We start from the raw sequence: 19,766 nt of genomic DNA, 5'->3' as shown, positions 1-19,766 counted from the left end.
TCTCTGTCTCCAGACCATACAACATAGCTGGTCTCACCACTGTCTTGTAAACTTTTCCTTTGACCTTTGCAGACACCCTTTTGTCACAAATCACTCCTGAAACTTTTCTCCATTCATTTCATCCTGCCTGTACTCTTTTTTTCCACCTTTTTACCACATTCCCCATTTTCCTGGACAGTGGACCCCAAGTACTTGAAGTCCTGCACCTTTGTGACCTCTGCTCCTTGTAGCCTCACTGTTCCCTGGCCTTCTTCTCATTCACACACATGCACTCTGTCTTACTACGGCTCTTTCATTGCTCTTCTTTCAAGTGCATACCTCCACCTCTCCAAGTTCTCTTCCACCCGTTCCCTGTACTCACCATAGATCACAATGTCATCTGCAACCATCTTAGTCCACGGGGATTCCTGCCTGACCTCATCTGTTAGTCGGTCCATCACCAGAGCAAACAAGAAGGGGCTCAGAGCCGATCCTTGATGCACTCCCACCTCCACCTTAAAGCTACATGTCACTCCAACATCTCGTCACTGTCCTGCTGTCCTCATACATGCCCTGTACCAGTCTAACATACTTCTCTGCCACTCCAGATTTCCTCATGCAATACCACACCTCCTCCCTCAGCACCCTGTCATATACTTTTTCTAAATCTACAAAGAAACAATGGAGTTCTTTCTGACCCTCTCTGTACTTCTCCATCAGCATCCTCAAAGCAAAGATGACATCTGTGGTGCTCTTTCTTGGCATGAAACCATACTGCTGCTCACAGATAGTCACCTCTTGTCTAAGTCTTGCTTCCACAATTCTCTCCCAGATCTTCATCGTGTGGCTATCAACTTAATTCCCCTGTAGTTGCTACAACTCTGTACATCACCCTTGTTCTTAAAAATGGGCACCAGCACACTTCTCCTCCATTCCTCAGGCATTTTCTCACCCTCAAATATACCATTGAGTAAAAAAACTTCACTACATCTCTTCAAGACATTTCCAAACATCCACTGGTATGTTATCAGGTCCTACTGACTTCCCCTTCTTCACCCTTTTCAGAGTTCTCCGGACTTCACTCTCACTAATTTTTCTCACTTCCTGGTCCACAGTTTTCATGACCTCTACTCTTCTTTCTCTTTCATTCTCTTCATTCATTAGCTCCTCAACATACTGCTTCCATCTTCCTGTCACACACTCCTCTCTTGTTAGAACATTACCATTCCTATCTTTAATAAGCCTAACCTGCCGCACATCCTTTTCAGCCTGATCCCTCTGTCTCACCAATCGATACAAGTCCTTCTCGCCCTCTTTAGTGTCCAGCCTCCCATATAACTTATCATAATGCCTTCTGCTTTACCTTAGCTACCCCCTCTTTGTTCTATGTCCCATCTCCTTATATTCTTGCCCCCTCTCTTCAGTCATCTCACTGTCATATTTCTTCTTGGCTAACCTCTTTCTTTGAATAGCTTCCTGCACTTCACTATTCCACCACCAGGTTTCCCTATCATCCATTCTTTGTCCAGATGACACACCAAGTACCTTCCTACCTGTCTCTCTAATTACTGTTGCTGTAGTAGCCCAGCCATTTGGAAGCTCTTTCTTACCACCCAGAACCTTTAACAGCTCCTCTCTGAATTTCTCACAACATTCTTCCTTCTTCAGCTTCCACCATTTGGTCTTCTTCTTTGATTTTACTCTTTTTCTCTTCTTCACATCAACAGTCATTCTACACACAACCATCTGATGCTGTCTGGCCACACTCTCCCCTGCCACAACCTTACAGTCTCCAATCTCCATCAGGTTTCCTCTTCTACACAGAATGTAGTAGACCTGCGTACTCCTTCCTCCACTCTTAAAGGTTGCTCTATGTTCCTCACTCTTTTGGAAATAGGTGTTGACTACAGCTATTTCCATTTTCTAGGCAAAATCCACAACCACCTGTCTTTCCTGGTTTCTTTCCTTGATACCAAACCTACCCATAACTTCCTCATCCCCTCTGTTTCCTTCACCACCAACATGTCCATTCAGGTCTGCTCCGATCACCACTCTCTCCTCCCTGGGAATACTCTTTATCACTTCATCCAGATCTTTCCAAAATGTATCTTTCTCCTCCCCATCACATCCAATCTGTGGCGCATAACCACTGACAACGTGTAGCATCAGAACTTCTACTTCTACCTTCAGGCACATCACCTTATCTGACACTCGTCTTCACCTCTACTGTATTCTTTGCCATCTCCTCCTTCAGGATCACCCCTACTCCATTTCTCTTTCTATCCACACCATGATAAAACAGTTTGAACCCTGCTCCAATGCTGCGAGCCTTGCTGCCCTTCCACTTGGTCTCTTGGACACATAAAACATCTACCTTCCTTCTCTGCATCATGCCAGCCTGCTCTCTACCTTTGCCTGTCACTGTCCTCACATTTAGAGTTGCAACCCTCAGTCCTACATTCTTGACTTTCCTCTTCTCCCTCTGTCTCCTGACATGCTTCCCTCTTTGTGGTCTTCGACTAACAGTAGCACAATTTCCACCGGCACCCTGTTTGTCAACAGCACCGGTGGCGGTCTTTGTTATCCCGGGCCTCGACTGATCCCGTATATTTTTCTTTGATAAACTCGCATTATGGTTTTGGCAAAAGTGTTTTACGTCGGATGCCCTTCCTGACACAACCCTCACCATTTACCCGGGCTTGGGACCGGCACAAGAGATGCACTGGCTTGTGCTCCTTAGTGGATCTCTGAATGCTACCAGATTGTGCAATACCTTGGCTTAAAACTTCGGCACACAGTTTAGTGGGTGACACATTACTTAAAGGAATGTCAGGTCTTCAGTTATTAAGGTTTTTATTGTTGTTTGTTTGAGGTGAGACAATTTATGAACAAATTATGCATATTTGCTTCAAAACTTTGGAAACTATCCAAAAAGCATCTGTTGTTGAACCCATTTCAGATTACATTCCATTATCCTCCCAGTTCAAGACTCAGAGCTGTTTTTCATCCTAATTACCAACCTTCTTCCCATACAGCTGAGAATGACCCACAGGGATTATTGGTCCATTTTCATCTGTCCTTTGTAGATGCGTCACATCTTATAGCTGCACGTTAATCCTCAGTGCTACTGTTCATGAGCATAATTTCTTTTTGGTATTACCAAGACCTTTTATGAAAGACATTAATAAAAATGTCAACATTTATGCTGTTTTCTTTTACTCAATGCAACAAACATGGATCCATTCTAAACATCCCAAACAAGGCCTAATTTTTCTAGTTTGCCTCCTCCCCGGTCAGCTCTGCGCTCTGGGGGGTTTAGTATTTGCCGTTCATCACACATTCTCTCACCTGAAGCCACAGCTATAAAATCTAACAAATGTGATGTACGTATCCGTCAGTCACCCTGCAGCCTCACACCCATTTATCCTCTTATTTGTCTCCTATCTTTGTGCCCCCCCCCCCCACACACACACGCAGGTTCATAATGATGCTGACATTTCACACAATACAGCTATGTTATTCTTGCAGCGGTGCACAAGGTCAACTCATTACAGGACATAATTGATGTGGGGTGCACATCCCAACCTGTCACCAATACAGATCAGCTTTAGCACAAAAATTGTTTCTGCATCAGTTAACGAGATTTTATAAACTTTAAATTTTTGACTTAAGACGCAGACTGAAGGAAAACTGTCAAATAGCTTAGAAACTGAGCCCCCACTCATAAAGAAGTCTGCATCACTGATAAAAGAACATCAATAAAAATCTGTAAAACCATTACTGTATGAACAAAAAATTATATTTATAAACAATTATGCAATGACGCTCTTTTTTGTTTTAGATAATTACTGTACATGTGAAAACATCCTATCACACGCGTGAACATTGACGTACAAGCCCCTGACCTAATGTGCTGCACTTTCCCCCTCTTGTCCATCCATCTCGACTCTTTACCCGTCCTCCCACTCTGTCCCCACACCCGTTCGCTCTTCCACTTCTACCTCTTCCTGTCATTTCTCTGTGCCTCTTTCCATTTCATCCCATCCAGTCCGAGTGTTTTCAACCTGCCGCCTACTCGCTTCCTCACTTTTCACTCCTGCTATTTCATCATGTCTCTCTCAGCGTGCCAGCTCTTCAAGCTGTTGTCTGTTCAGGCGAGCTAAAGTACGTTCATTTGTGCTTTTTGATCTCACAACTTTTTGAGTCAAAACTTTGGTTTCTATAAGAAAATTACAATTTTTTAATCCAAAGTATTAACAATGAGCACGTTACAGGCTTTCTAGACAAATATTGAAAATTGCTTCTTGTGCAATATTGCAATATCTCATGAGACGTGTTAGTGCATGGTATATGTGTTGAGGGTTGAGATTTTAGCTCGCAGTCTGTAAAGCAGGTTGAATCATTGCCATATTTGTCTTTGCTAAAGTTGCTTCAACAGACAAACAAACACATGCACAAGCAAAAACATTACTGTCTTCTGCTGCAGCTGATAAAAAGCATAATCCAATGCAGTACATACCTCTTTGCACCAACATGGTGACCTCGCTGCCTCTCGGACATTTGCTCAGTAGATCCACCACCTGATTGTGACTCATATTCTGAACGTTTCTCTTGTTGACCTCCATCAGAATGTCCCCCTCTTTCAGACCCCGGCAACGTGGATAGTCCACTATTTGCTTCACCCTTTGGCCTCCACCTGTGAGACTGTCGGCGATAGTGAAGCCAAAACCTTTGTCCCCCTTTTCCATGTGGATGGTGATGAGCTCAGGCTGGGTGGCTATGGATGAGGCCAGGGTGACTACATCGCTGGAGTAACCATGAGAGCCATTAGATGCCACCTCGGCTGAGGGGCTGAGAGGCCGTGGCTCACGCATGCTGTTAAGGAGCCCGACCTGGTTAGCCGGTGTGTCAAATGTCTCTTGCCCATTGACAATGATGGGTTCCTTGTCCAAGATGGCCACGGAGGTCACCAGGCTGGTGTTTGGGTCGTCTGGATCAAAGGGCAGTGGATAGCCACGGCATAATGCCAGGTCCACCATGGAGCCGATAGGGATGGACTGGAAGATCTTCACCACCTGAGCATGGGTGTAGCCCAGCACAATCGTGTCATTAACACTGACAATCACATCACCTGCAAAGAAGAAGATGAGATCGTTAGTTTCACTTAATGGTTGAAAGATCACATATAGGTTGTACATTTAGTCAAATCTCGAGTTCAAAGTTCGGTGAAATTTCAGAGGCAGAGATCAACTCAGTGTTTTGATTTGAAAACACTGCCCCCTGTGGACAGTGGTTGTGTACTGCACCTGTCTCCATCTTGCCATCGACAGCCGCAGGTCCATCCAGCACCAGACTTTTGATCTGCAGGAACTCATCAGGCTCATCGCCTCCAACTACAGTGAAGCCGAATCCACGGTGACTCTTTTTCAGCTTCGTGTTGATGAAGGTTCCCTTCAGCTCTGCTGGGTTTCTCGTGAAAAAAGGTTTCCCTCCTGGAGAACGTAGAGAGAAAAATGTTTAACGCCGGGTTCAGATTTACATTCCACAAATCTGGGAAAAAACTTGAACTGAGAAAAAAGTAAAGCTGTGACTGTTAAGAACCATGCAACACCACTGTTAACAATCAGTGGGGTTACATCAACCTTCATGTTTTACACGTGTAAGAACACGAAAAAGGCTCCGCAACTTCAGTTTTCATTCAGTTTAACATTAGAGCTTTCATCAAAATTAAAATTGCTTCTGTAAAGAAACAGGTATTTGCCATGAATTAAGTGAAGACCTGTGATGTTCAAAAACTTACTCTTGATGCCTGTGGGGCCTGGAGGTAGAGCTGGAGGAACTTGTGGTTCCCTGTAGGTCTCTAGGTGGTTTGGCGCAAAGTTTGCCAAAGAAGCTGCTGCAGCTGAGTGCTCCTCTATCCACTCTGCACACACAATCGCTCACGCTTTACTCCACACACACTCAGCGCTATTGTGTATTTATATGCAACATATATGCACACATATTAACACACGCTAATAGTCAAACATGGAGCTCAAAGCTAATTTCCATGTAGTTAGCTATAGAGTTAGATTTTTAAATTTTCTTGAACTAGCTCTAGCAAAAGTACACTGAAGCATTTTGTAGTTTGATTTAAAGACATCATGAAGTGAATCTATGGGGTACACAAAATAAAATGATCTAATACTAAATGATACACAACATTTATGATATGGGACAACACCAGAGGTTGGGCCAGCTTTACTTTTATAGTAATAGTAGTAGTAGTAGTAGTAGTAGTAGGAACTAGAAAGTTCCTGGAGAATGATGGGGACTGCCACATTCCCGCCTCTCACACAGTGATGGCTGGACCTGGGCACCAGTGACAACCACAACCCGAAAAGGAAGAAGTGGGTAAAGATAATGGATGAATGGATGGATAGATGGATGGATGGGTTTGCCAGTACTATGTGTTGGGGTTCGCTCTCCGCTACCACTATACCAAATTTCAGCTGAATAGCTTTAAATATTGCTGAGTTATCGTATATTTTCCCCTTTTAGCTAAGGTGGCCATCTTTTATTTTTGATTTGAATTCAGTATGTGATAGGGAATGTTCTCAGCTATAACCTCACCAAATTTCAGTTCTATGTGTAAAAATAGCTGAGTTAAATTCATTGAAATGTAGCTTTGATGGCCATCTTGAATTTTTGGATTTGAATTAAGTATTTATTGGGCATCACTCTCAGCTATCAACAAACCAAATTTCAGCTCTAAAATGGCTGAGTTATCATATTTTATCTCTTTCAGCTCAGGTGGCAATTTTGGATTTTTGACTTGCATTAGAAATATATGAAAACGCGCTCAGCTACGATCAGAGCAAACTTCAGCTCAATATCTCAAAGAATGACTGCGTTACAACAGTTAGAAGCAGTCTTTGTTTGCAAATTACATCGCCATGGTAACTCAAAACACCAATACAAGTGATAGCACACATCACGACGCCGAGCCGGTCGTTTTGATACAACACTTGTGGGGGTACACATTGTGGTCCAGGCCACATTAAAGTTGACGGAAAAGTAAGATAAAGTTAAGAAACCCAAGTCAGGTGGATAATAATAGGTGCTGCCTTACTAGGCAGTCCACAATAATACATCTGGACAGGAAAAGTGAAATCAAGTTTCTCCTTGGAATAGAAAAAGTCTGGCCCAAACCTGGGATGAGCTATGGACATGACGCTGACAGACATAAAGAAAGAAAGAAATGGTGCCACTCTAGGGCAGGAAACGAACCTTGAATATACCGCTCACCTTCTGGAGGCTGCGGCTGTAGCTGCTGCTCCAAGAGTTTTTGGCGCCGCGCCTCCACCACTGGGTTCTCATATTGGGTCTTCCTGTTGATATGACTGAAACAGAGAATATTGGATCATACTACACACAGTGTATAACAGCTCTGTAAATGTTTGGGTCTTTTGAATCAAAGGCCTGGTGAGGCCGAGACCAGATTTGTGAAAGGGTTTTAAATGTTTGAGCATTTATGTGTAAATACGGTGATTAACTCACTCCACATAGTACACTCCGTACACGGGGTCATCTATTCTCTCCCATCCTGGGGGCAGCTCTGGAATAAAAAGAGCACAAAGCATTAAACACAAACAGCCTGCATTAATCATTAACAGGAGTAAATACAACAGTGTGCTGTTCATGGGGTTGTTCATATGATCATTGAGTGAATACGAAGTTTATTTGCAATCTAACTACTTGACTTTTGGATTTTGTAACTTTTATACTTTTTAAAATATTTAACTTTACATGATTAACTTAAGATATCTCCAATTCCGTCGAACACATAACTTCTCTTAAATTTTATTAAAGTATACTGGCTCTGATTTTGCCTGTTTGAGATACTTTTAGCTACTATTGCGCTAAATTTAGCTTTTAGCTAGCCTTTTGCTGCTTTTAGCTTTTAACTACATTTGTGCTATATTTATTATTAGCTAGTGTTTAGCTACTTTTAGCTTCTAGGTAGCATTTTGCTATTCTTAGCTTACCTTTTAGCTAGTGTTTTGTTATAGTTTGTGCTAAGGTTTTACTTCTTTTAGCTTTAACAACTTAGATGTAGGTTTTCAACTCATTTCAGTGAAGTCTTGCAGAACTCAGAAGTCTCACTGCTTTTTTTTTTCAGAAAATGCAGCTTCTCTAGTTTTTGCTTCTTTTTAGCCTCACTTTCCTCATTTTCTGCTGCAAAACACAATCATTAATTTTTATTTTACTTTGATAGCAACACATTTTTTTAATTTCTAGGATTTATAGCTGGCACTGGCTGTAGGCCGAGACCTCTTACACTTTGAAACCCTCTCTGTATAGAATCTGGTTTATTTTATTGGTAAAAGAACAACTAGTGTAGTCTGAGCAGTCTCATTCAAACACTCGGTCTCTGCCAGCAACACAAACTGGCCTTTCAGTATAATAACAAACAACTACGCCTACAAGTTGAATCCCCTCCTGCTGTTTATGGCTGCTGTTACTACATTCATTATGGCCAATAAATGAGGGAGATGAAAACAAAGATATGTTCCAAACAAGTTTACACATGATTGCTGTCAGATCATTTGAAATCAAAGATCTAACATTCCTTAAAGGAATGCCAATTGAACTCCACCTTTCATGGCAGAGTTATGGACGTTAGGGCAAACCTTGAAAATGGTGCTGAGGTTCAAGACATTGTTTTCCTAACAGGATTTTTTGTTAATGTTAAAGTTTTAGACAAAGGTGGTGCACAATGTGGAGCACTTGTCATACTGTATGTGTTGTTAATTTCATCTCTTCTTTCATTTCTATGTCGATGACTGTCAAATGTACTTCCCTCTGAAGCACACTGGTGCATGCTCTATTCAACCTCTTCTTGAATGACTGGCCGACATCAGGGACTGGATGGCTTTAAATTTCTTAAGTTTCAATGAGAAGACAGAAGTGCTGTTGTTTCCACCTAATGGCACGATCAAGAACCACGGTATCGACCTTTCCTCTCTAGCCCCGTTAGATAAACAAGTTGTCATTAATCTGGGAGTGATAATGGACATTTCCATGAAACTAAACCATCATGTAAACATGATTGTTAAATCCTGTTGTTTCTCCAGTTGAGGCGACTGTTTAAACTGAAGTCCCTACTGTCCCAAAGTAACCTTGAAACAGTAATACATGATTTCATAACATCCAGGTTTGATTACTGCAATGCACATCTGTTTGGAATCAGTCAGACCTCCATTGCATGATTACAACTGGTTCAAAATGCTGCAGCACAATTTTTAACTGGTACAGGCAAAAGAGAGCACATTACTCCAGTTCTGGCCTCCCTTCACTGGCTCCCAGATCACTTTCAAATTCATTTATAAATCCATCTGTATGTTTTTAAATCTCTGAACAGTTTTGCCCCCGCATCTCACTGATCTGCTGCAGCCATATGTCCCACAGTGCTCTCTGAGGTCAGTAGACCTGATGCTTCTGTTGGTTCCAGGAACTTGTCTTCAGCTCAGAGGTGACAGAGTCTTCTCTGTTGCTGGTCCAAAACTGTGGAATGAGTTACCACGGCACATCATACAGGCTCCCTCTCTCACAGTTTTTAAGTTTTGCTTAAAAACTCACTTTCATTCCCTGGCTTTTCACACTTAGTGATTTAGTTTTAACCTGTCTGTATTCTATAATGTACATGTTCATTTAGTTATTATCTTTTTCTATGTATTTTATCTTATGTCCTTTACTTGTTTGTTTTTGCTGTACAGCACTTTGGTTGGCCTTGTTGTTGTTTTAAGTACTTTATAAATAAAGTGGTAGAGTATGGTAAATGACACAGCTATTACCACATTAAATTTTAGCACAAACTGTGTAAATTTGACTGATTTATGGTAATTTTTTTGTGTTTTCCAGAGTCAGTTGGTTGTGGCATCCATCTAGAATAAGGTTGGCTTTAAATTCTAATCAGTTGTCGATGTGCGAGATTATTTCCTGAGAGTTTCATTAAAAGCTGTGCTTTGGTTTATGAGATATTTTGTTAAACATCAGACAAAGTTGACTCCAAACAGGTAATAGGATCAAATTAAATAAAGTCCGTGCACAGTCTGTTTGTGCCTTTTGTCGTCGGGTGATTAAAACATACCTATGTCACTTTCTAGGTCTTCCGTATGTATCCCTTCTTCTCCAGTTTTGAAAGTAGGATGAAACAGAGAAACACAGAGAAGAAAGAAGAAATAACAAAAGCATCAGATACAGTGACAGACAAGAGGAAAGCAAACAGTTAACCTTTGAAACAGGTTAACCCAGAACACACCAGCCTCTCAAAGCAACAGAAAAGTTTCCTGTAGCTTTCAGCTTCACCACTTGATGGTGCAACTTTGCCACAACAAAAATAAGAGCAAGTGTCAGAATTTGTCAAATGCTTTATGTTTCCCAGGAAGCAATATGTCATGATGAATGTCAAAAGTGTTCACCACACGACAAATCTAAAACACATTGCAAATCACAACAATTTACAACAGAAACTAAATCAAGGCGACACAACTCTACTAGAAATTAAGCTGTTGTTCCTCAGTGCACAAGACACACAAGTGTAAGAACTCCGTCTGCTTCCAAACCACTACACAGAGCTGCAAATTTACAGTTTTGTGTTGTTAATGATGTGCAGAGGCTTACCATCATCATCACACTCTTCCAAAGGCCTGGAGGCTTTGTCTCTGCACCGCGGATCCAGCCATGATGTGGTCTTAGTGTTGTGGCTGAGAGGAAACAAACAGGACAACAGAATAATTCAGGACAGGCTGTCAAAGTGGCATATCACAGCACAACAGAGGGACCTGAATGCATCAGTAAGCAATAAACATAAAATGTGTCAGCGAGTTTTCAACGGACCGTCTGCTGCAAACAAAATTTAAAAAAGAAAAAAAGAGCGGCACAGGCAAGGTAACAAGAAACTACTGGACTTTTCCCAGTATTGTTAGACAAAAACCAAAACATGCTGTTATTCAGTGAAATTAACGTACACGCTTTGAAAATGCACTGCCATGTCCTGGTGGTGAGGCTTCGCAGTGCTGCAACGAGGACAGAGAGGTGGAGGGTAATCAGGTGATCAGGATGTGATCTCCTTTTGAGATCGGGACATGCAGGGATTAACAGGAAAGCAGTTGCAGTCAGGGGGCTGGGAAGGCCTAAAACCCACATCACTATGGAAAACAAGCTACTGAACAAAAAGGAACGCAAAGGCTGCGTTTGTCAGACAGAACTGTGGGGCTGTTCGTGCTGCAGAAACGTACTCGATGAAGTACAGCTCCCCGTTCTCAGTGTAGGCCATCTCCCAGTTTTCAGGCAGCGGTCCCAGAGGGTCATCTGGAGAGACCTGCGGTTCTGCAAGAGTCTGCTGCCCGCTTTCAACCGTGGAGGTGGCTGCATTGTTCAGACCACAGGCCAGAGCATTGTCTCGTGCAGGATATGGCCGAAGAATGCCGCTACGGCTCTCGTCCTGGTCGTTAGGGGTACCTGTGCACAACAAAGGAGAGGGGAAGAGGCTACGCACTAAGGACCCTGGGTGAAACAAGAAGACCAACACACACAAACAAAACCAGAAAGAAAATCACAGTTTATGTATCATGCATGCAAAATGGAAGAAAAGAACACTCAGTTCATGCAACTTTACTCACACGACCTCTCAGTGCTTCCCCTTCACCCAATATTCTGAATTCACCTCCTGCTCTCTGAAGCCTTGTCTACACAGGATTGATTTTTCTTTATAAAACAATCTTATTTTGTTGTTGTTGCTTTATTTTTTACAACACTGTACAACTTGCTGCTGATTTCTTGCCTTTAAGCTGCTGTATTCATACCAGTCTGCTCACCACAAACTCATGTTCAGGCTGCGGTTTATGCACTTTCTCATGAAAATACACCAGAAACAGGAAACAAAACATGATCAATGTACATACATATAAAGTAGACTGTTTATATATATTATGGATAAACCTATTTCATTTTACTTTCCACTCTATAATGAAAAGTGTAAATACAACAAGAAGAAAATGAGGATGTTGAAGAAAAGAGAAAGAACTAAATTGTTTTTTGTGGACTGACAACACAGTGAAACTTTTATCACATAAAGCTGAAAGACCACAAAAGTACAGGAAAGGGTTGACTGGGAGTTGTGTCAGTCCAAACATGTGGACATATTGGACAATTTCAGGCCCAGTCTCCACTGAAGAACAGCTGCAGGGCAGTGCTTTCCTCACAATGTGTATTGTGTAAGAGTAAAATCTTAATGCACAACTGTCCATCTTAAAATTATTTCCATTTCCCAAAAAGATTTTATTGTGTCCAACAAAGTTTAGTCAGGTCATCTGGACGGTTTCTTTTTTTGTTGAGACGTTTCGTCCTTCATCCAAGGTCTGAGGACCCACAACAAACTCATTCCCACAAGCAGCACACTCACATAGTGGACCAACCAGTTTAATGGTGATACGATGGTTTCTGGGGCTCGCCCTCTCTCCAGTCGACTCCAAGTTCATGCTCAATAATCCAGGTATCTTCTTTATCGCCATCAAACTGGTTGGTCCACTATGTGAGCGTGTTGCTTGTGGGAATGAGTTTGTTGTGGCTCCTTGGACTGATGAAGTCCTTTGGATAAAGGACAAAACGTCTCAACAAAACAAAAAAACTGCCCAGAAGACCTGACAACTTTGTTGGCTTATTGAGCATGAACTTTGATTGTAATGTGTATTTGATATATTTAGTACTTTTTTTCTATAATTGTTTTTTGGATAGTTGACAATGTATGGAAGCAAAATAAAAAAAAAAAACATTTTTGGCCTTAGGTTATTTGCTGTGCTTTATTCAAGGCAGTATTACTGCTTAGCAGTCTTGTCTGCTTATTTAAGTAATACAGTATAAATGTTGTGCTGTGGTACAAAATCTAACGTCTACAGCACAAGCGCACACACCTGCTGTTACATCTATTATGTTTGGTTTATGTCGTCATGGTTTGCTAAAGGTTACATTTAGTCTGTCTAGACCAAAAAGCAAAAGTGGCATTTTTATTTATATTAATATAATACATTTTTATTTATTTATATACCGGTATATTTATTTTAGGGATGCACAATATTACCGGCATGGTATCGATCGATATTAGCATTAAAATTCAATATCGGACATGGGCCGTTCCATTAAAATAACTCGCCAATATAAAAGGCACTGTTTTTGCCTGCAGAGGCAGCACAACGTGATGTTACATCAGCAGCGCAACGCTATGACATCACGTGCACCTACCCAATCTCACGGCGGAGAGGAAAATTCAAAATGTCGGCGGTGTGGAAGTTTTATTTTTTGTTGGTGAGGATGTTGAATTCCGAAGATTTATGGACTATGTTGAGCCTCGCTACATTGTCCACAGTCTGAGATATTTTTCCGAGGCAACGTTACCCGAGTTACAAGCCGTCATTTCCGACGTCACTGAGAAGCTAATAGCTGATAGCACGACTTGTGGGTGAGTTTTACCACAGACATTTGGACGTTGTGTTAGCCCCGTTAGCTTGATTAGTCTTACAGCGCAATGGATGGACCAAAACTTAGAACTTAAAAAGGCTGTCCTTCATGCACAGGAGTGCAGAGGATCCCACACTGCAGCTAAGTGAGACAGCATTGCAAGTGACTAATGCTAATAAATAACATTTAACTCTTTTCATTTAATATAAGTCAAAGTGCTATGCATATCATATGGCTGTTACTGAATATATGTCACCAGCTCTTACAGCTTTTGCACAATTTTTGTTGCAAATAAGCCTAAATAAGAGGGCTATGTTCTGACAAAGGAACGTATATAAAATATCGGTATCGGCATCGGTTATCAGCCAAATGAGGTTTAACATATCAGCATATCGGCCAAAAATCCAATATCGTGCATCCCCAATTTATTTATATTTATTTCTTCCAGGAACTCAGTTTGGAAAACAGCTTTTAGGGCTTCCTAAAATGTTGTTTTGATACCAATGCAAGGCTGAAACTGAAAAACTTTTACATCTTCACAAAAATTGTTCTAGTGTTGCTTTGGCCTGTGGAGGATAGGCTAATACTTGCAGCAGCAGTCTTTCCTTGACCCCCGCCCCCCACCTGCTATACCGCCACACATTTAAACATCTTTCTGAGTAACTTAACCTAAGCCTCCATCTTGTTTTGCTTTTCCACTTTTTTGAGTCGTTCAAGACAGTTTCAGTCTAAATTCCACACACCGATGAGGTGACATAGAAAGCATGAACTTTCAAAGTATCAAAGATGGAAAAAATACAGCCCGCAACTTTCACCCACAAGAGGGAAAAGCAAAACAGGAAAAGGTTTAGGAGTACTAGCATTATATACCCATCATGTGGTTTGTGTGTTTCAGTCTGTAAACATGAAATAGATTTAAAATTCTCCTGTCGATACAATGACTGGTATACATGAGGACAATTTATTGGAATAAAAGGATACATAAAAACAAGGATGTGTCTGTGGAGAAAGAAAAAGCAGCACAACCCTCCTTACAGGCAGATGGCAGTGTTAACAGGCTCACAAGAAAATAATCTGCATCGCAAAGACATGATGTAACTGCCAGACACCCATTAACTTACAGAGGAGGGGGTCATAAACATATGCACACACTATCTCTCTCCTCATCTTCCTTTGAACATGTGTACAAAACACAGTCCACAGTGGGAAAAAATGAGTTGAAGGAAACAGCACAGATGGAGAACACTACACGTGCAGAGACCGAACAAAAGCTTAAGAATCAGAAACTTCAACAAACTGAGAGGGTTGGAGAGGAGCAGTGGTGCCCTCACCTGTAAAACTGTTGTTCATTTCCGTGGCCTGGTCGTCATCGTCGTCGTCAGCAGGCACTACGCGGACGTTTTGCATGTCATTGTAGGACTTGGTGCGCTTTGGGGTGGACTGATGGGAGCCCGTATCATTGAGAGTCACTGTCCCAATGATGGGCTGCCTCGGCGGTTTTGGGGTCCCATAGTAGTTACCTAGGCAACAAGAAGGGCATTAGCATGCTCGAGAGAGACACAGTAGGGAGAGAGGAGGAGATGAAGGAAGGAGCGAGGGATGAAAAGCACAGGCAGTGCAGGGGGACAAAGAAGCAGCCAGAGGATCTACCCATAATCTTACGTTGAAAGTAAAAGACCCGAAGCTGGACTGCAGTGTGACTACAAACTGAGAAAATAACTCACAAAAATCTTCTTTAGTGCTTGAGGCTGTTTTACCTAAACACTGAAAGCATCTTAAAATACAAAAACATTAAAACACACTAATTTTAGTCAAAAGTATTATTAGTTAGCAGAGCCTTTTTCTCAATAAGCAGCTACTTTTCACTGGCGTTGTCCCTATCTGGGGTCCATATTTTGTTTTCTTTGGTGGCCTAGAGGCCCAGTACCACTTTCTACCAGTTTGGAGTCAAAGATTTGACCATTTAAAATCATGCTCAATCACGTAAGTGTCAATAGTTTCAATAGAATACAAAAATATTCCAATTCCATTCCAATACAATTTCTGTTAATTTATTCCTAAACCAAAACCAACAAACAATAAGATTTATTATAAAAAACTGAAAAACACATTAACTAAATGTGTCTGTTTGAAGGATATCCTTAATATCTCCCTGACGATATGTTCACATTTTCTAGCAGACTTTTAACATGGTGGCAAAGCATACAGTCACTAACTAGTTAGCATACCTTAGCTTTATATACAAGTATAGAACTGTGAAGGCCAAACATTTAGGAAAATATCTACACAAACAATTATTCAAGAAGAACTGCTGAGAAGGACAACAAAAGAGCTGGTTGCTGGTATTAAGAGGGCCAAGGCCAAAAATGCACAGAGGATTCAGGATCAATTCACCTCACAAGACCCATGGAGCATGTGGAGGGACATTAAGTGTATAACATATTATAAAGGCAGAAGTGAACAATGCCCTAGAGACTCATCACTGCCTGATGCCCTCAACAAGTTCTACACACACTTTGAAGACCTGAACAGACCACCCAGCACTAGACTCACCTCACCACCGTAAGAAGAGCTTCTCAGCGTGACCTCAGCAGAAGTGAGGAGTACTTTCAGGAGGATTAATCCTCACAAAGCAACCGGCACAGACAACATCTCCGGGAAAGTGTTGAAAGACTGTGCATATCAGCTCTGCGAGGTGCTGGCCAGCATCTTTAACTCTTCACTTACCCTGGCAACAGTTCCCACCTGCCTGAAGACCGCCACCATCATCCCAGTCCCAAAGAGTTCTACAGTGACTGGTCTGAATGACTATCGGCCAGTGGCCCTCACCCCGATAGTTGCAAAATACTTCGAAAAACTGGTCATGACCCACATCAAAACCATCAACATCAGTGAGGACCCTCACCAGTACACATACCGTGAGACTCGATCAACAGAAGACGCCATCTCCTCTGTGGTCCACATTGCTCTCACCCACCTGGAGCAGAAGGACTCCTACGTCTGTATGCTCTTTGTGGACTTCATGACTGCCTTCAACACCATGATTCCTCAGATCCCGATGGACAAACTACTCAAACTAGGACTAAGCCCCTCCATTTGCAACTGGGTCCTAGACTTCTTAACAAACAGACCACAGTCGTTGAGGATCCACAACTTCTCCTCCTCCACCATAACCCTCAGCACTGGCTCCCCTCAGGGATGTGTGCTGAGCCCTCTCCTGTTCACTCTGCTCACATATGACTGTGCACCTACCCATCCAGGCTGTCACATTGTAAAGTTTGCAGATGATACAGCGGTGGTGGGATGCATCAAAAACAATGATGAGTCCAGGTACAGGCAGGAGGTGGAACACCTGGAGAGCTGGTGCAGGCAGAACAAACTTCACAACAATGTTAAGAAGACGAAGGAGATGGTTGTGGACTTCAGACGGAACAAACACACCTACCTACCCTCTGAACATAGGAGGATCTGCGGTGGAAGTGGTCTTCAGCTACAAGTACTTGGGTGTGCACCTGAATGACAACCTCAGCTGGGGCAACAACACAACCAGTCTCATCAAGAATGCTCATCAGAGACTCTACTTCCTCAGGCGGCTGAGGCGAGCTAGTCTGGGAAGCTCAGTCCTCACCTCCTTCTACAGGTGTGCAGTGGAGAGCATCCTGTGCTCCAGCATCGTGTGGCATGGAGGCTGCACAGCTGCAGAAAGAAAAGCTTTGCTGAGAGTGGTGAAGGCTGCACAGAAGTCTGTTGGAGTCAGTCTCCCCACCATCACAGACATCTACACCTCCAGATGCAGGAAGATGGCCACCTGCATCATGAAGAACCCCACTCACCCAGCACACAACTTTTGCCCCGCTCCCCCAGTAAGGAGATTAAGGAGCATTAAGTGTAGAACCACTAGATTGAGGAACAGCTTCTACCCAGAGGCTGTTAGACTCATGAATCTCTAACCAGGATAATCACTGTGAAAAAAATCACATCATGTTGCTGCTGATCTATTTCAGGTTGCTGTGTTCATTCATACTCATCTGCTCACACAGACTCATGCTCGTGCTGCTGTTCGGCGTAATGTTTTTATACTATTAGTGCTTTGTGTATTTTCAGTTAACGTTTTTCTTAGTTCATATCTTAGATCTTATTACTGTTTTTCTTTTACATTTTATACTTTTGTTGGATGTAACTGGGACCCTGTGTACACAATTTATTTCCACCTCATGTACCACATGTGATGCGAATGACAATAAAGAACCTTGAATCCTTGAATTCAAGCCATAAACTATTGAGGGTTTATAATTTAAAATGCAACCTTAAATATAAGACACCTGAGACATGGAAAATGAGGTTTTAACCTGCGCCCTTTATTTAATTATGAACAGGCAATATCAGTGTATGTAGGTAGGCTTGGTCAGATGTTTTACTTGGGATTATGTCAGGGTTAAATGTTCTAATTGGCTGGAGGTCTCTACATGATGTGGACTTGGCTGCATTACATGTTTGAGTTTCTCTATTTCTGGATAGCTGGTGATAAAATAAAAATGTCTATAAAGAGCTATATGACAGATTAAATTAAAATCTTGCAGAATCAGATAGTAGACTGCATTATTCAGTGTCCCTCATGGATAATCTCTTAGCATATATTTGAGTGTTGCATTCAATGACCCAAAATGACAAAAACAAATTTGTAATAGGATGGGACTTAGACAGATGGATGGATGGATGGATGGATGGATGGATGGATGGATGGATGGATGGATGGATGGACGGACGGACGGACAGACGGACAGACGGACAGACGGATGGCGTTATTGTAGATAAATTACTCTTATTTAAATGCTTATGTCTTTTTCTGACAGTTGCCTACATATAATGTAATGGTAACAGTGTATATACAGCATAGCACAAATGCTCAACGTCTGTAAACACGAGAACATACAGCCAATTAAATATGAACTCATTTGGTCCCACAATTCCCCAAAGTTAATTTTACCAAGGAGCTTATGCTGTGTTCCTGTTGTATTTTAAAGGTGTATTTTTTTGTCTTTCATTTCAGAAAAATATATACAAATTTGCACACACGCCACTCCTGACCAGCCACAAAATCTAACATGGTTGCTTCATGCATGAAATGTTGCGATAGCTTTAGTAAGAAACATTTAGTTCCACTTCTGCTGGTTTCTATAGTTTTAATCAGTCAAACACACAGTACTGGACAACTTCTATCTGGAAACATGTTGCTTTATGTAGAGTTTAAATACACAAAATGCAGAGAAGTACAATGTTAATGCCTTGTATTGCTAATAGTTGTTAGCCAAACCACTGTCAGATTGAAGTTGCAGCTTTAAGGTAAATGAAAAGCAGCAATAGCTAAAAACAGCTCATTGATTTCACATTTACTTACATGCAAAACATGTGTGATTTCTTTTTATTTTCCATCAGCTCCTGCCTACAGGAGTCATCCAGGTCTGTCCCTGCACTCTAGCTATGTAAACTGACTCCCAGTCAGATTAAAAGCACAACAGATTAGAACATGAACGCTTTAAGACTTTGCAGGAAAATATCCATTATTAATATTTTTAAAATGCATTATTTATGAAGTGTAAGAACCGTAGACCAAATACATCCTCATGCTTGAAAAACACCAGCTTTTATGACCTAAAAATGTATGATAAATAGTATAGTATTCATAATGCTAAAGACTCAAATAATTAGCATGTAGAACAGAAACCTGATCTTTAGCTTAGTGAAGCTAATGAGCTCAAAGAAAGTCTACTAATAAGCAAGACAATAAAATAATTTGGTTCAAATTGTACATTAGAGTAATTTTGGCCATACAGAAGTCCCTTGCTACTTCACAGTTTGTTTTTCGCAGCCTCGCTCTATTGTGGATTTTCAAAGTAAGACTGGACATGACACACAACCAGCATGGAATTTTTATGTAAATTAATTGTTTAAAATTATTTAGCACCTGGTGCACCTTTGTGCAGCCCAGAGCTGCAGGAGAAGCTTCCTCCTGCAGTGTGTCATATCTCTACTCTGCAGCGGAAAAGTGGGCGTGGCCGAGAGCACGGGCAGGTGGCAGAGAGCAGCGGAGGCAGAGAGCTGAGATCATGACATTCTGTGCTCTTTTCGAGCGTGTAGAGTTTAGAAACATTGTTTAGAATATTGCAAGAATGTGGGAAGGGTTTAAAATGCCTATATATATATATATATATATATATATATATATATATATATATATATATATATACACATATATATATATATATATATATATATATATATATATA

The 19,766-nt window shown here is 41.5% G+C and overlaps 1 protein-coding gene across 1 annotated transcript in view; it reads right to left on the bottom strand.

The window, feature by feature from the left end:
• The window catches only part of LOC119417492 (membrane-associated guanylate kinase, WW and PDZ domain-containing protein 1), a 156,458-nt gene that overhangs the window by 36,574 nt on the left and 100,118 nt on the right, over positions 1-19,766 (bottom strand). Inside the window, exons 4-12 of the mRNA XM_037684704.1 lie at positions 14,811-14,999; positions 11,262-11,484; positions 10,645-10,727; positions 10,112-10,150; positions 7,519-7,576; positions 7,249-7,361; positions 5,780-5,902; positions 5,286-5,471; positions 4,499-5,110 (exon numbers count right to left, since the gene is read on the bottom strand). Coding sequence (XP_037540632.1) covers positions 4,499-5,110; positions 5,286-5,471; positions 5,780-5,902; positions 7,249-7,361; positions 7,519-7,576; positions 10,112-10,150; positions 10,645-10,727; positions 11,262-11,484; positions 14,811-14,999 — 1,626 coding nt within the window. The remainder of the gene's footprint in view (positions 1-4,498; positions 5,111-5,285; positions 5,472-5,779; positions 5,903-7,248; positions 7,362-7,518; positions 7,577-10,111; positions 10,151-10,644; positions 10,728-11,261; positions 11,485-14,810; positions 15,000-19,766) is intronic.

Source organism: Nematolebias whitei, chromosome 11 (assembly GCF_014905685.2).
Source record: "Nematolebias whitei isolate Nwh7 chromosome 11, NemWhi1, whole genome shotgun sequence".
Classification (NCBI taxonomy): Eukaryota; Metazoa; Chordata; class Actinopteri; order Cyprinodontiformes; family Rivulidae; genus Nematolebias; species Nematolebias whitei.
This window is presented reverse-complemented; position numbering and strand designations above follow the sequence as displayed.